Raw genomic sequence first — 17,120 nt, 5'->3', positions numbered from 1 at the left:
TTTTTAATTTGATGTGTACAAGATATACAGCTTGGACAAGAGGTCGGTCACATGACCGCGAAATTGTCGTTAATAAGTGCATGAATGTCCCAATTTGACATTCATACGTTTTTCATGAGTCCGTGTTTTTGAAATGACGCATGAATACATACAGAAGCGTTCTTTCTGTTCATTTAGACCATTTAATCTTGAACTCAGCATTCCAGTATACATTGAAACATGTCAGAGAGTTTGACTGCATGATTGTTCAGGAATATCCTTGCTATGGCCCCTCCGATTGAACAAAACGAAGAAATGCTCTTCCAAACTAAAGTAGTATCGACTCTATCCGTGTCTAGGCTGACAGTCACAGTCACAGTCAAAAGCTCTGACGTTCATAAAGATTGGCCCTCACTCTATGGAGGTTTATACTCCAATGAACTCCAATGAAACATGTGGGGGACATTTCCGACTTTGACGCATCAGTGACCAAAATTATATCTGATGCAGTTCCCTATTTTGACTTGTACCATATGTTCCCATGATTCTTCAGGTGAACAAGTGTCTTGCCTTTGCATGTATTTGTGATGGGTGCCACTTGTGGGGCAGGATACGCTGACCTTTACCTTTACCTGATACACCTGGTATCATCACTTTCTGATAGTGATTCAAACACATGACTTTGATAGTGTTGGAATCGTACAATGGACTCTTCTTTTAACTTAAATTTATTATGAATGTGGAAAAGATTTTGATTTAGCTTTAGAATATGAATTCATTTGTGTTCTTTACACTTCAGACCAACTCCAGTGGGCCAGAGTCGTGATTTGTCTTCTTGTAGCAACTACCTGGACAACCTGTTAGGCCCATGGCCATACACTCCCCAGCAGATCTTCAAGGTGAGTGGTGGTAGTCAGTTTACACTGATTTGCTTTGAAGTCAGTACTTACTTTGGTGTAACAAGAGGTAAGTGGTTAAAAAGATCACTTGTCATGCCACAGCCTTGGGTTCAATTCCTCAGATGGGTACAATGTATGAATCCTATCTCTCTTGTCCCATGCTTGAATATTGCTTTTAGAAAATGGTAAAGCCATTCTCACTGTGATGGGAAAAGTGGTTGCATACAAAATCAGATGAGATCTCCCCAGCATGTTCCCATCCATCTAGTATCCACATCCGCAACCAGTTCCCAATCTGGATCCCCATGGGATGGGCACCTCATGTTTGACGGAAGAGTAAGTTATAATAGGAATGGAACGACATGACTGATCGTGTATTCTTGTGTACCTATGCTGTATGCAATTTCTCATGCAAGCAGCCATTTGTTTGCATTTCAAGGATTTGTTGTAATGGAGTTGGAATATTGCCAACTGGCATATAAAACAATATTTCCGGTTACTTTTGTCACCATCACTTTCAGCTGACTTTGACATCGTCTATCTCATATAAACTTTCTACCTTTCATTCTTCTTCACCATTTTCACTACACCATCTGTGGTCATTGAGCTGCTGCCTTGCCCATAAGCTTTTGGCTATCATCCAGTAATGATTTAGTGCTGATCCATCATCAACAATATGGTTGGCTTGGCAGCAAAACTTGTGTCATAAACTTGATTACATCTCTAAGATTATATAATTGACAATTTTTCTGTTCCTGTCCACCAAAGGCGATGGGGTTGCCTAGTGATTAAAGCGTTCGCTCGTCACACCAAAGACCCGGGTTCGATTCCCTACATGGGTACTATGTGTGAAGCCCATTTCTGGTATCCCCTGCCGTCAATTACTCTTTCCTGTCCACCAGTTTTGCCTGCCTATGCTAGAATCCTTTTTCTTTTTGTCATTTCTACTGAAACAAGTGTACAAATTCTGAAATGTCTCACAGATTTCCAAACCTATTTTAAACATGGCTACTATGGCAACCATATTGAAAATGTATCTTTGTCCCCTGATTGAGGCCCCGTGAAGATTCTGGAGTAGAATAGGTCTTCAGCAACTCATGCTTGCCATAAAAGGTGACTATGCTTCTTGTAAAAGGCGACTAACGGGTCCAGACTCGATTATTTACCGACCGCCTTCATATAGCTGGAATATTGCTGAGTGCGGCGTTAAACAAAAAAACAACCAACCGACCAACCCATGATTGAGACTAATATTGATGTAATTACCATATCAGTAGATCTGTTGTGCAAGAATGATGTTAGGTTTTTTTGGCGTAATTTGATTTAAGACATGCTGTAACATTTACGACCATAATTTCACATAATTTGATCTTTGTGCTAGGTGAGCTACAGAGCCTATTCATTTTACATAATTGGCATATGCATGTGTGAACAGACAATGTTTGTTTTTTTAACACTAACATTATAAATGTGTTGTTTGGAGAACAGTACAAAGGACTCAAATAGTTCTAAACCCCAAGTTGTCCTGCAAGGCAAGGGGTTATTATTTTGTACCCGTCCTGCAATATTTTCACTTTTCAAAATACAAAATTTTCCTGTTCTCAGTTATTACCATTTTCTGTTGTTAAAAATGAAATTTGAAAAGAGGATATTTACGACTGAGAGAGCAAAATAATTCACAATCACTGGCATCTACGTTCATCTCTGCGCATTCAAACTCACTCAACCATGCATGTTGCACACTTTGTTTTCATATTTTACAGTCGTACTGTTTTTGAAAAAAATCCTTTTTGATTGGCCTTTTTGATAATCAAATCATGTTTTCTCTCGTCAACCACCACCATCCCTGATTACAAACGTCTGCACAAAATCAGTCATGTTTGCCTGAACCATTTGAACAAAAATCATAAATAATACTACCTCCCTTCAAGAACTAGTTTCAAGACCCGTTGCACAAACACACTTTCTGTTCATGTTGTGATATTATCGACATGTTTTTCATTATTATTACGAAGAATGTATGAAATATGAAAACCTGTTTTAGGTATCAGAATTATCATTCAAAATGATTACAGATGAATTGAGACAATTGAAATATTTACGCGCCTGGTAGGACAAGCGTTTCTTCAGTTCTCTCGCACCCTGCGCATGCTGCCACGCATCAAAACGAATGGACGAGAAGGATTTTTCAAATCATGAATATAGCTGATTCATGGCCATCCCATGTCTGTGCACTGTTTAAAAATTTATTTGCCACTAGTTTTACTTTGCCAAATGCATTACAATTAATTGGGTTTCTTTCAAATCATGTAGAAAAGAACCTGTGTCATCTCGCTCTGTTTATTTTGATTCTTCAATAAGTTATTCTCATATCAGACAGCTTTCAAAAAAATTATTTAAGGAATAATATGTACAAACACTTCTGTACACATCTTAGTCCTCACTTACTTACTGATAGTCATAAGTCCTACAAGGGTGTTCTCTACAACGCTGGCTTGTTTTCAATAAAAATCTATAAATTTGTGTATAAACCATGATGAAAATTATCCCCTGATGCATGTTCAGTAATGGACACTTCCTGTTTCAAAGGAAGTGACATATATTCTGGACAACCTATGTTCCCTACACACTGAAATATGGGTGACAATTCCACCCTCTGAATGAAACAGTCGGTCTGATGTCAACATCTTCAGAGAAGCTAATCATTCTAGGAAAGTACCGTACTTCCTTCTTGATCAAAGTCAGTAGGGAATTCCAAATGGATCATATCGTCAAATGTAGGTTTCAAAGTGGAGGCAAGGGTAGACCGTGTCCCAGCCCCTATTGCTTGTTCTAAGAGGCGACTAAATTGGGAAGCTGTGGGAATCCAGGTTAGATCTGGTCACATGCAACATGTGCTGGTCCTTAGAGGAAACCTATTGGATTGGAGGGTCAGGCACGGTGGAAAACAAGTTAGAAATCAAGTAATAGAGTTTGTTGCAATTTTTAGGGACAACATGAAGCTCAAAATGTTGAGTGTGTTTTAATTTATCACAATGATCATTGTGATATCATGAAAGTTGTGTGTTTGTTCTTTAGGGGTGTCCACTTAGCTTATTAAGTAGCCAAACATTCTCAGTACTTCTCATATAGTTTACTGAAGTACAATGTACTTTGTTTAAATGCAGTTAACATTTTACTCAAATGTCAAGGTCACATTAAGGTCATTCAGTAAGAAAGTAGGGAAACCTCATATTTGTGACACCACTTAAGTTTGCAACTATAAATCTTCTTGCATGTGATGTGCAAACCTTGGCAAAAGTCAATGTCACACCTTTCATCAAAACCCTTGTGACCATGCCAACTTGAATATGGCAGATCACGGCTAGAAGACTGGAATTGAGTATAAGTGTCTTGCTAAGGTAACTGGAGCCATGGGACCTTCTGTTATAGAGTTTTACAGAATAAAAAAGGAAATGTGTGTTCACAAAGGAGACACTATGCCATTAACTCAGTAGAGCATATTATTTACCGGTTTTAGTTGCTAAACACAATATCAAAGTTGAATAGATACATATGGTGATTTCCAAATGGTTCATGAAACATGTTTCAGTAAAGGTTAGTGGTGATGTCTTCGACCAGTTTTTTCATTTAATCTTTTAAATGGATTTCAATAGAAATCTGGCCCATTTTCGTCAATGGGGGTAATCTCTGATGGATCCTATTGGATCCAAGTGGATGATATCAATTACAGCTTCCCTATTGAAATAGGTGCAAAAAAGGGGTGACTAATAGGATCGGGTGGTCAGACATGCTGACTTGGTTGATTGCATAGATGGTTGGTCATGATGTCAATCACTGGGTTGTCTGGTCAAGACTTGATTATTTACAGACCGCTGTCATATAGCTGGAATATTGTTAAATAACAATGAAACCAACAAATAATTTGAACCATATTCGAATCTTGAAAGATGATGTATGAGCGCAGAGAGAAACTTTCAGCATCGCAGAGTGCGATGCTGAATTACTCTCGTTCTGTGATCTATTAGTGTAGCGTGGAACTATTGATTGAGGTCAAACAGCTCAGTACATAATCACAAGTGTTTAATAATCAGGGAAGGCTTCTTTGCATGTGCATTTATTCACAAAAAGACAAGCATACAATAAAAAAGAATGCCAGGACATAATGAAATAAGATATTCATGAAATGATATTAGTTTTAGTAGGCAGCGAGCAGAAAATGTTTTTGGTAATTCAATAGAATTTGAACATCTGCATTATTGATTCTTGTGATGAAAGATCTATTTGATGACCATGTTTTATTTTCAGAATGAAACAATTATTGTGACGATTTGTGATGAAATTATCGTCTAGGAGACAAGGATAATTATGCAATGTTGCTCCCTCTGAAGTGTGCATGTTGGTAACCCTGAACAGGCAGCTGTTGATTCATTGGGTGAAAAAAGATACTTTGCATCCTCAGAATGAATCTTTAAACTTGTAAGGCATTAAATCAATATATCATTTGAAGTGGTGTGATTTTGTAGTCCAGACATATTTGCTCTCAACATTTTGACCAAATATTGTCCCTCTGCTGCTCTAGAAGGTTGGACAACTTTATTTTATTTCAAGTCCCCAGGACTCTGAGTTAATAAGGTTTTACAGTATTCCAAGATGTCCTTCAAACCTTGATGTCAAACCCATAAATATACCTGCAGCCATTCATTGTCTTTCAAAAAGATTGATTAAATTATAAAAAATTAATTTGCCTCATAGTTAGTGGTAATGCCAATGGGAACCTGACCTCAGATTGAATTAGAGCTGCTTTGAATCTGTAATGTTATTGAATTTAAAAAGAGTATGTGTTGTTTTTGGAGTTAAATGGAAGGAACCTGAATTATGTTCAAGCTGTGATAGTTGTCCTCACTCTCTTCAGACCTCACAGATTCTCTGTGTGCTGAGGTGCCATATTTCTTCAAGGTCCTTTGCACACTGGCTCCATGGGGATTCTGGGTTGGAATAGGTCTGTAGCAAAGTATACAGGTCGTAAGAGGCAACTTCCTGGATCAAGTGATGAGGCTTGGTGACTTGGTTAATTGCATATCACCATACCCTACCTTGTGGTTCACAATATCAACTCCTGGATTGTCTGGTCCAGACTCTATTCTTACAGTGTGCCACAGTACAGCCTGGATGTTCCTGAGTGCAGCGTTAATCAACAACAAAAAAGGAAACTTACAAGATCTCACATTCACATTTGCAGTTGTAAGACATTCAAGTGATGTAACGACCCATGCAACCCATGCTTGTAATGAGGCAACTAACAGGATCGGGTGGTCAGACTCGCTGACTTGGTTGATGCATGCTATCATATCCCAATTGTATAGATGGATGCTCAAGATGTCAATCACTGGTTTGTCTGGTCCAGCCACAATTCTTTACAGATCCCCCCCATATAGGAGCAATATTACTGAATGTGGCATTAAACAACAACCAACAGGTGAAATAACACGTTTCAACTAATATTTAACACAGTTACCATGGTTATGCATCTAGATTTTAAGGTAATAATCAAAGTTTAGTGATGTCAAGCAGTCACTTACAATTACCTGGTCCACACATCCGGGAAGAAGTGTTTCTTTCCAACTATGGTTGAAAACAAACACATTGTGACATGTTCTTTGGGCAGACACACAAATGATCCATTAATTAGAGCTAATCTGTTGGACTATACGTCTCTATAGCAACATTATCAGGCACACTCCATTTCATTGTCAAACATCTTTCTGGTCTTGGTTGCCATCGGTAACCATAATTGATGTAAAGATGGATGGAAGTGATATTTGGCTATATTGACCAGAAGCAATGAAGAATTGCTCAATCAGGGATGGAGTTTAATCTCACTATTACTCCATAAACAAAGAGAGAATAAAATATTGTTAGATAAGAACTTTGACTTCGTTGCAAGTTTTGGAACACCTGTTCATGCAGTCATTTATTTATTGTGTGTGTGATTTATGGGTTGTAATACTTTGCCACCTCATGCTAGAAGTTATTTGTGGTATTCCACACTATCCCTCAAACAGTGATAGCAGAACATCGGAATCAGGTGACACAGGACTTGATTGGCACGACCAATTAATTCCAATTTAGACTACTGTCCAAATTAGCAAGATATCAGATTCTTCTTCTTAAGAAAGAGACACTGGTGAACGTCTGATAAAGATAGTGGTAGGTGAACACATTTTGATGCCATCAACAATGTCGGCATCCACCTCCTAGCACTATACACTGTTCGATATGAAATCACGTTTTCTAAGATGTCAACCATCACCGTGAACACCTGGTGTCATCACTGATTTTCAGTGGTTCATTCATATAATTTTCACAGCTATTTTGCCCTTTACACCAAATGGTGAGTGAGGTAGTGAGTGAGTTTGGTTTTACGCCGCTTTTAGCAATATTCCAGCAATATCACGGCGGGGTACACCAGAAATGGGCTTCACACATTGTACCCATGTCGGGAATAGAACCCGAGTCTTCGGCGTAACGAGCGAACGCTTTAACCACCAGGCTACCCAACCGCCCCCTTATGCCAAATTGAATCTGTTTCGGCGGATAAACAAGACTGGTGCATTCTTATGCATTGACATGTTATGTTTAAGATAGCAAAGTTTGATGCATATTTGAGCTCTTCCTCTTTCAAAATTGATAAGGATACAAGTAGAGAGCCAGTGACTCATTTGAAGGTTCATCTCGGCTGTGACCTGTTGATTGTGTCACTACACCACAGTGGCATAGGTCACTGTTGACTTTATCAACCACTGGTTAGCGGAGGTAAGTATTGACCACTTTTGTTTCACAGTATATTGAAATAAAGATGATGGAATTGTTATTTGTGCCATGCTCTCTTGCCGGCCTGAAACGAGGTAAGGTACTCTGTAAATTTGATTTTAGGTATGCCTTTATCAGTAAAGTGGAAACAAGGCAATAAGGTTTCCTTTGTGACTCCTTGTTAGAATAGGTTCCCAGTAATCTATGCTTGTCATACGACGCGCCTTATGGATTGAGTGGCCAGGCTCACTGACTTGGTTATTACAATGTAATCGTACCCAGATGGTGTTGTTGGTTGCTCACAATAGCTATCTGGTTGTTTTAACTGATAGTTTTTAGGTGCCGTCTCGTATGCAAAACTTAGACAGAGAAAAAACTGTCATGCCAAAAGCGTACTGCTTTATATATTGTTTTGTAGTTGTATTGCAGTAAATCGGTATACATGTACTTGAATACCTTGCTAATCTACTTATTTGACTGGTTCATGTTACTTAAAGGCACCTTGGTAATCTGTTACGTCGCTTATTACAGTGTTGGTGTGATAACGCATTCACTCATTCTGAAGTTTACATATGTATGAGTGAGTGAGTGAGTGTGTGGGTGGGTGGGTGAGTGAGTGAGTGAGTGAGTGAGTGAGTGAGTGGGTGGGTGGGTTTGTGAGTGAGTGGGTGAGTGAGTGAGTGAGTGGATGGGTGAGTGGGTGGATGGGTGGGTGAGTGAGTGAGTGAGTGAGTGAGTGGGTGAGTGAGTATGGTTTTATGCCGCTTTAAGCAATATTCCAGCAATATCACATCAGGGGACACCAGAAATGGGCTTCACACATTGTACCCCTGTCGGGAATCACATATGTATGTGTTACATAGGTCATCCAATGTGTTCATATGCACAGGGCTGACGTGGCTCTATGCCATTTGTTTGTGCTGCTTGTCCAAGAAATCCTAAAGAATGGTTGTCATCTGCATCAGTGCTAACAGTCAAAGCCCTACTGTGTATACAACATCTGTCGAAACAGACAAAAACTGCAAGCTGATCTGACTTCTTGGATTAGGCTAACAGAGCTGAACTACGAGTGAATAAAGAGGAATTGATGACAGATACACGTTGATTGTCTTCAGTGGGCCCGACTGAGACCAAGTATTGACAATTGCCATTTCACAACTCCTTATAACATTGAATAAGCTTTTACTGCTGTGCAGCTGACAATCAGTTGTCAGGATACTATCACTGTGACGCATTTGAGACCTCATGGCATTGACAGTGATCAAGCCTCATTTTGATGCTCAAGATAAATGGCGTCTATTTTGGATGTTCTTGTTTGTCAAGGACCAATACCTCTTGTATTTTGATTGTTCAACAGCTTTAATCATGAATAAGAGTGTACAATAGGTTCAAGGGCTCTGATGCAAGTAGATCCTTCTTCCAAAGTATTAGACAGCCACTGTTTGTGCTTCAATCACTGTCATGTTTATATGAACATGGATGGATTTTGACCAATCTTGTTATAAGTAGTCATGTATGAAGGAAAGGTGAATATGGGTAGTTAGTCAAACAAACTTCAAGGACATTGGTCACTTGACTAAATATGGTATGATGCTTATAATGTGTCTCGTCTGCCTGTCATCATTTTTTCATCATAAATTGGGGGCGGTCGGGTAGCCTAGTGGTTAAAGCGTTCGCTTGTCATGCTGAAGACCCAGGTTCGATTCCCGACATGGGTACAGTGTGTGAAGCCCATTTCTTGTGTCCCCCGCCGTGATATTGCTGGAATATTGCTAAAAGCGGCGTAAAACCATACTCACTCACTCACTCATCATAAATTGGCAGATATGTCAAACAGTTCCTGAAGTGATGCCTTTTGCTATTTACAGATTTTTTTGCATTTTTTTTTTACTCGATTTCCATGAAATTAATTAGATGATTTCAACTAATATTTATGGTTCAATTATTTATGAACAGGTCATGTAGAATTCGAAAACAACATGTCAAGAATGAATATCTACTGCCTTTTGCGTTACTAGCTTGTCATGGTTGCCACGGTGCCAGCTCTTTATCTGAAGGTATTTGATAACGGGACAGCTTCAGCATGTTCACAATGATAAGGTTATTAGTTTCCTCTTCTCTGGATATTACCAAACATATTTCTAACGACCTCTCCTCAGTGCACTCATATGAAACTCAACTTATCTATTGAGCTTATTGAATCATGTGCACTGTCAACTCTGTGGCCCTATATAATTAAAATCAAATCTTTCACTCTCATGTGATATTTCTCTGTGTGAACATCTGTACACAACTCCATCATTGAGGCTTCTGAATTGTCAGTACAAGTGCACAAGCATTCAGACAACCATATCTGAATTCTGTATCATAAAATTGTATGTTATCAAGGCAATCCGAAGTGAAAAGAATACAATGCTGTGCTTATATTGTTGTGGATATTGTAGACATCCTGTCATTTGTGAGGGCCATGGCATCTACACCCAAAAGGTTTGGTGAGGAGGGTAGATTTGTTAAAGTGGGTTTCTTTGGTAGAGATAAAAAATTTCAACTCAACATGTTGAAGAAATGAAACTGAATTGTTTTAGAAAGACGACATCTGATTGTCTCAAGAACCCATGCAACTTTCATTTAAATTGGGGGGTCAAAGTTCACTCAGTGTTTACTTGGAACACAACCCCCTCTGAAGCTGTCCCCCTATCTTGATGCAGACCGGTATCACATCAGAGGAAACGATCTGAATTTAATCAGAGTGTTCTTGATCTTGGCTCAGAGTGGGCACCTGACTGGAGTACCGTGTCTCTATTTGAGCTAATGTTGGCAATGGTGCAACTCATTTATGGCGGCAACAAGCAAGAGTGATCTTCTAACATTGTACGTGTACTAGTATGAGGAATCAATCTGAGTGGTGCAAGCACTAGTGAAAATGATAACTTTGTCACAAAAAGAGATAAACATGTAATTTGACCAGAGAGGACAAATATTTTATTTATTATGTATTTTCTTACTGGTCTTCATGTTCTGTCTCCGAAATAGTTTAATGGAGACGAAAGGTAGTTCTGACATAAAGTAATATTTCACTCAAGTGAGATATACATTTTATGTTTTCAGATAAATACTGTTTTTCATCTCTAAATACATAATAAATAAGATTATTTGTCAAATCCTCATACTGATTATCTGCCAACTATATTACAAGTATAACTGGCATAGCCAAAGTTGAAAATCTTATGACAGGTAATTTCTATGTGCAGAGAGTGGACAGATGAAGGCAGGGACGTATTTCTGGCATTGAGAAAGCTGGTGGCTGATGTCTATTTGATTTGATCAGAATGTGTCAACACTTATCTCCCCACCATTCACAAAATGTACCACACAAAAATATTTGAACCTTTATTTACATGATAATTGTCATTCTGAGATTCAACCAATTGAAGGTCATTGGAGGTTTGTGTTCTACAGTGGGCTTTATATACCCGGTAGATAAGTTCAGTTTTATCCTGAAGTAAAATTTCATCAATTTCCTGTGTTAAAAAGGGATGAAAGTAAGAAATTACAACTCGTGCACTTTTACCTTTGAGCCATCAATTGTTGCATGTAGATCAAGATTTTGCCCATTATATGTTCACTGTAGATTATTGAAAGTTCGCTGGACAGCACTGCAGATACAGAGACATGTAGTCCAGGCTTAAAGCCACACAACTGTTCTTTCACATTTCTCACATTGCAGATAAACAATCCTGAATAGCACTTAATTTTGCTAGATTAATGTTCCTGCGTTGTAGTGAAAGGTATATATATATGATATAAATATTATGAAATGACCCCATTCGGCCGACCTCTGCTATCCTGCGTGATTATGAAACGTGAAATTTAGACATGAGAGATGTTATTCAGATGAAATGGTCACGATGTGGAGGTACTCGTGAACTGCAGAATGTGACCTCAGCTCATGTTACGCCACCCAAACATCTAATCTGTCAAGCAACCCATGTTGCTTACGAATACAGCAACCACTGCCTTGACACTACCGTTGCTAAGCAACCCATGCTGCTATGCAGCTAGCGCTTCCAGACAAGTACTATTGCCAGATAGTGAACTATTGTTGCCAAGCTAACTATCCATTTACAGGCCCTCCTATCTGTTTGAATAAAAGCGTTGAATGGGTTTTAAATGAAGGCGTATTGGTAGCATTGCTCTGTATTGGAACCGAATGCATTCACTATGTGAACGAAAAGAAAAACTATCGGACACACCCGCTAATGGAAAATCAAATGTAGAGGAATAGCTTCGGCTGTATCTTTCTAAAGTCGATCCTACCTAATTGACAACACCTTTTCCGGAAAATCAAATGTACAGGAATAGCTTCGGCAGTATCTTTCTAAAGACGATCCTACCTAATTGACAACACCTTTTCCGGAAAGAAACAGAAATGGCAGCGATAAACAAATAAGCCACAAGCGAAGTAATTTCTTTTGGTTAGTCTGACTCAAAGTCTTGACAATTAAGCATATAACATCTATGGCATTGAGTAGCCAGTATTCATATGTATCAGAATTTGTTATCTAAAGTGGGAGACATGTTTTCTTGTATCAGTTATCACAAATAAATGGTCAGTAGCCAGGTATGGTCGCCAAAAATGCTGAAGATGTCTGACATCTCGTACATCAGCCCACCAGATCCCAGCAATCTTGGCAACTATGTGGTAGCCAAAACACTCAAATCAGGATCTGGTTATGGTATTATGATAATAAAATACAAATAAATAATTATCATTGTTGAAGTCCCAATCAGCCACTGATGAATTCCTTACTGGAATGACAGAACTTTGTATATGCCCTTATGTATATATTAACACAACAATTATAGGGCAAATACTAGACCTAGCTCTAACACAGTGAATTAAATTATGAGTGAAGTAATTTATCTCGCTCTATGACTGATAAGATTTCCATTCTACTCCCCCCAAAAATATATCAACAAAATACATTTTTGCTGAAAATGAATAATCTGTATCGAAGATGAATTATTTTTTACATTCAATGCGCACAAACTTCTAAACTAGAATTACATTCTTATAAAAAAACAAGCGTTGATTAACACACTTCCCCGTTTGTCTTCTCTGCTACTGTCAGCCATGTTTTGCGCACTGTGGCGTCAGTAAGTGTTGTTGTAGTTCGGCAGAATGTAATGGACATGACCAAATGTATTCGGTTGCCGATGCTGTCGGTTCCAATAGCGTCTATGTGATGATTCCAATAAGAACCGCTGCTACAATGATAGTTACAACAGTTATACTGCATTTGAAAGTATTCCCATGCACTTGGTAGCTGTACACATGATATTGCTTACATTAAATCCGATAGTGCTTCTTTTCATTCAAATAGATAGGAGGGCCTGAGTTAAGGCAGACACTAAGCCACCTCCTGTAAAACAAAATGGATAAAATTGGTTCCTGTTATAAAGCGAGCAGCCCTATCCTATACAATTTATAACTTCCGATGGATCCCAAGACGTCAAATGTAACTTGTAATGCAGTCCACCAGCAATCTGTCGGTCTGCAACATTTTATTGGTGAAGAATATTTTTGCAATACATGATTTTTGTTTGAGAGGAATATTTTTGCAAAGTGCTTAAAGCTCTGCACGCTAACGTCGAACCCATTCGACAGAGGTGTCCATCCCCGTGCATCTGATGTCGAACCCATTCGACAGGCGAATAGCATAACAACACCCCAAAATAAAACTCGCCATATCTATTTACCAAGAAGGCTTTGCGTAACATTTAAATTACGTATGACATGCATAAATGCTCAGCTTGCTCAATATCAAAACGTTCAGTCATTTATTTACCTCAAAAAGAAAATATCGCGAGTTAAAAAAGTTTCGGCCAAACTTCTCGGCACACATCTACCAGGAACGGCCATTGTTGACTTTTGGCACTTCACGTTGAGCGGCATGCAGTCCGATATTTTCTTTATAATTTCATCATTTTTCCTATTCGATCATAATTTTGTGTTTGCTGACGAAAGGAAAACACTCATGTTCCTTTATTTCTAAAAATTAGCAACTTTCGGTGTAATTAATTGTAAACAAAAACAATCTGAATCGTAACATCATCGATTGGATGGAACTTGTACGATCATGGCAACGGCGGTAAACAAACAACTCCACATGCATAGTTATCCCGTTAGACTATTACAATCATTTTGTTACATCTAACTTAATTTTCTAGAATTATTGACACGCATGTATAAATCTTTGTAAAAAGAATTTCATTTTTAAAGAGTTTGCAAATGATTTCGTTTGATAAACTTTCCGACACATTGCCAAGCCGACAAACGTCAGTGATACGTTTGGGCGTGGCCTAACTCGCGATTTGTTGAGTCGAACAAAGTCAACAAACACTGCGAAAAACGACAAATATTGGATGATACGCAAAATCTGAACTGATATACATTCTAGGTAAACCATTCAATAGCAACATAATGCATTTAACGAGAAATAATCAAAGTACTTGCAATTTTAGCTATCATTTCTGAAACCGGAAGCACGTACAGCATGTGACACATGGAAGCAAAATATGCAAAAGTTGGTAAGCTATCATAAAGAAATTCCGAAATAGATTCAAATTCAAAAGAAAATACATAATTTACTATTTTTCGTCAACTATTTACTATTTATTGATCTGGAGAGCAGTCTTCACTCTTATTTGTTTCATATTTCTTCGTGATTGTCGCCATAAAATGTGTAAGTCTAAATCCGAAACCGTAATGGATTTCACGCTCGATGATTTTAATTTTAAAATATTTTCTATAAACGAGCGCAACGGAGAGCGATCCAACGTATTGGTATGCCATAATAATAACATAATATTGTTATTGGTCTAACATTACAAAAAGAACAATTTAAATATTAAAGATGTTGTTGAAAACTTTCTGAGAACCTCCCGTCCTCTGAACCGATAACATTTTGGTACACAACGAGGTAGTGTAAATATATATAGATTCTAGGCTCCTATTTATATATGTGTGTGATTTTGTACCCAAAACAAATTAAATTGTACCCAAAATACTTTGTGAATTTGTACCTAAGAAAATAAGACAATAGATCTATAATTATATTTATGTTTTAATGTAGATGAACAGAACACATAATAAAATATTTCATCAAGTTCCAAATATGATTATGACTGTGATCCTTGAAATTGATTGTTTAGTTTTGAGAGAAAATTGACGTCTTGTCACTGAAGGAGAGGCCAGTTAAGTTGGTTAAACATAATTTAGAATGAATTGTTTTTTATAGGAAAGTGATATTATGTTAAGTTTAAGACACCAAATTAATGTATATCTTTGAAATAATTCTAGGTAGATCTACAAAATCACATACCCATTTGGGTAACAAATTACTAGAAATTTTGGGTGCCACAGTCACCACTGTACATTTCAACTGATTTTCGTGAATCAATGGGATAAAAAAAATTCGTCTGAATGATTCCTTTTCTCATTTTTTAAGACAAGAATTTGTTTTACATAACAAAACAGGCAGATCTACACGGATCACGTTTAGTCCTAAAAATGTGAAAAATATGGACACCTCAGAAATGAGGGCTTATAAGGTTATAATTCTACCTAACTAGTCACATGGTTTGACTTAGATCTAGGTCTATCTAAGAAAAGTCCTTATGAAAATCTTTTTTAAATTTTTTTATGACACTTACATTTCTGGCACTTAGACAAAGAGTATTCAAGGAAAGACAGATATGTTTTTGAATGAAAATATGACTTTCCTTTATAATTCTTTTTTCATGATGACAGGGGAACTTTTATACACACCAGCTGAGGAAGTTGTGATACTGTGATTGCATACAAAGAAAAAACAGTTTGGAAGCAGTACCTGTATGTATAAAATAGACCACATAAGGTGAACAAAAGTAATGGATTGGCTGACTGGAAAAAATACATTTGGCAAGGGTAAACATGTACACAGGCATGTTTCTTTTCATTCCAACCAGAAGACTGAGATAGCATTTTCTAAGAAACCTATGGCAAACTAACCAGCTTATGTGCCACCATGGTTCTTGTGATTAAACAAACACAAATGTCATGTACTGTTACAAGTACTGTTACTGTAATTAAATTAAATTAATTCCTATTAAATTATATTTCAGAATTGTTTTATTTGGAAACAAACCACATAATGTGCAAAATTAATGTCCATATGAGTTTAGTATGTATATGTTAAGGATCTGATTTAATCATTATTCATGGAATACTAAAATTAAAATGATGACATCAGAGAGTTACTTATTCACATAGTTGATTTTCAGAGTGCAAGATAATAATTGTTGAATAAATATGTTTAAACTAAAGATAATAATTGAAGTTGATCAGTTACACTGTGCTGATGCAAAGACTAATATTTACTGTCCCCACACACCATCATTGTGGGAAAAATAACTATTAAATATAACTTAAAATTTTAAAACCTGTAAAAAGCTGTAAATAATTAAACAATTACAAATCTATCATCAATGCGCAATCATGGTGGTCTTCATATTTTTGGAATAAATTTAGAAATCCTTCGTGAAACTGTTCTAAAATCATGCTAGAATCTATGAATGTATTCCCGAAAGGAAAACTATCCTAAATGTAATGTGGAACTAACACCGAAAATATGTACGTAGAATTTTATTGCTTATATATACCCTATCATTTTCAGCAATGCGGGGATGTTATTTTGAAACACGTTTTGTCAAGCCCATTTTCGCGCACCTGTTGTTGAGGGTGATCTTGCTGATCGACGACATCCATAGACGTATTACGTGGGATACACTTGTTGTAGTGAAACTTATCAGCATGTACATCGCAGAAATATGAATCATGTCCCATTTATATTCACAACATTGAATGGTGATTCTTAAATATCAACAGAAGTTCAAATAAAAGATACCGAGAAACTTGCATGTGGCATGTTGATTTATCGTCTACCGTTTCCGGGTCACGGGAGCATGCAAGGTCAAACGGATTAACTAATACGCGAATTATATCGTCAAAGTCACATTTTTATTTCATGTTAGTGGTGATTACTGATACTGTGTATCGACTTATTTTTTTGCTCTATGTGATAGGCGAACTATTTCAAATTTTACTGTAATTGTTTTGTTTCGAAAGCTTATCAGCAGACTACCCCTGTCTGTGACATCACATCCGGTGACCTTTGCACTAATTGAAATAGTGCTGTCAGAATTCACGATCTTTATTTTCATTTCTCTCTCGTCATATTTATTGGAATATGACGAATAAAACATTCTTCGATTGAGAAGATCGTCAACTTTCGCCAAGTTATATTTATAACGGCAATGTAAACTTTGTTGATATTAAAATAGCAATAAGTTATGCGGAGGTCGGGCGAAGCGCGCCATGTTTGATTT

At 37.4% G+C, this 17,120-nt stretch overlaps 1 protein-coding gene across 1 annotated transcript in view; it reads left to right on the top strand.

Annotated features, from left to right (window-relative positions):
* Positions 1-17,120, top strand: part of LOC139443123 (uncharacterized) — a 111,504-nt gene that overhangs the window by 53,502 nt on the left and 40,882 nt on the right. The window contains exon 6 of the mRNA XM_071224071.1: positions 779-878. Coding sequence (XP_071080172.1) covers positions 779-878 — 100 coding nt within the window. The remainder of the gene's footprint in view (positions 1-778; positions 879-17,120) is intronic.

The sequence above is a fragment of the Haliotis cracherodii genome, unplaced genomic scaffold, assembly GCF_022045235.1.
Source record: "Haliotis cracherodii isolate W230 unplaced genomic scaffold, xgHalCrac1.p SCAF_5, whole genome shotgun sequence".
NCBI lineage: Eukaryota > Metazoa > Mollusca > Gastropoda > Lepetellida > Haliotidae > Haliotis > Haliotis cracherodii.
The sequence above is the reverse complement of the archived record's forward strand: the minus strand, read 5'-3'. Positions and strand labels throughout refer to the sequence as shown.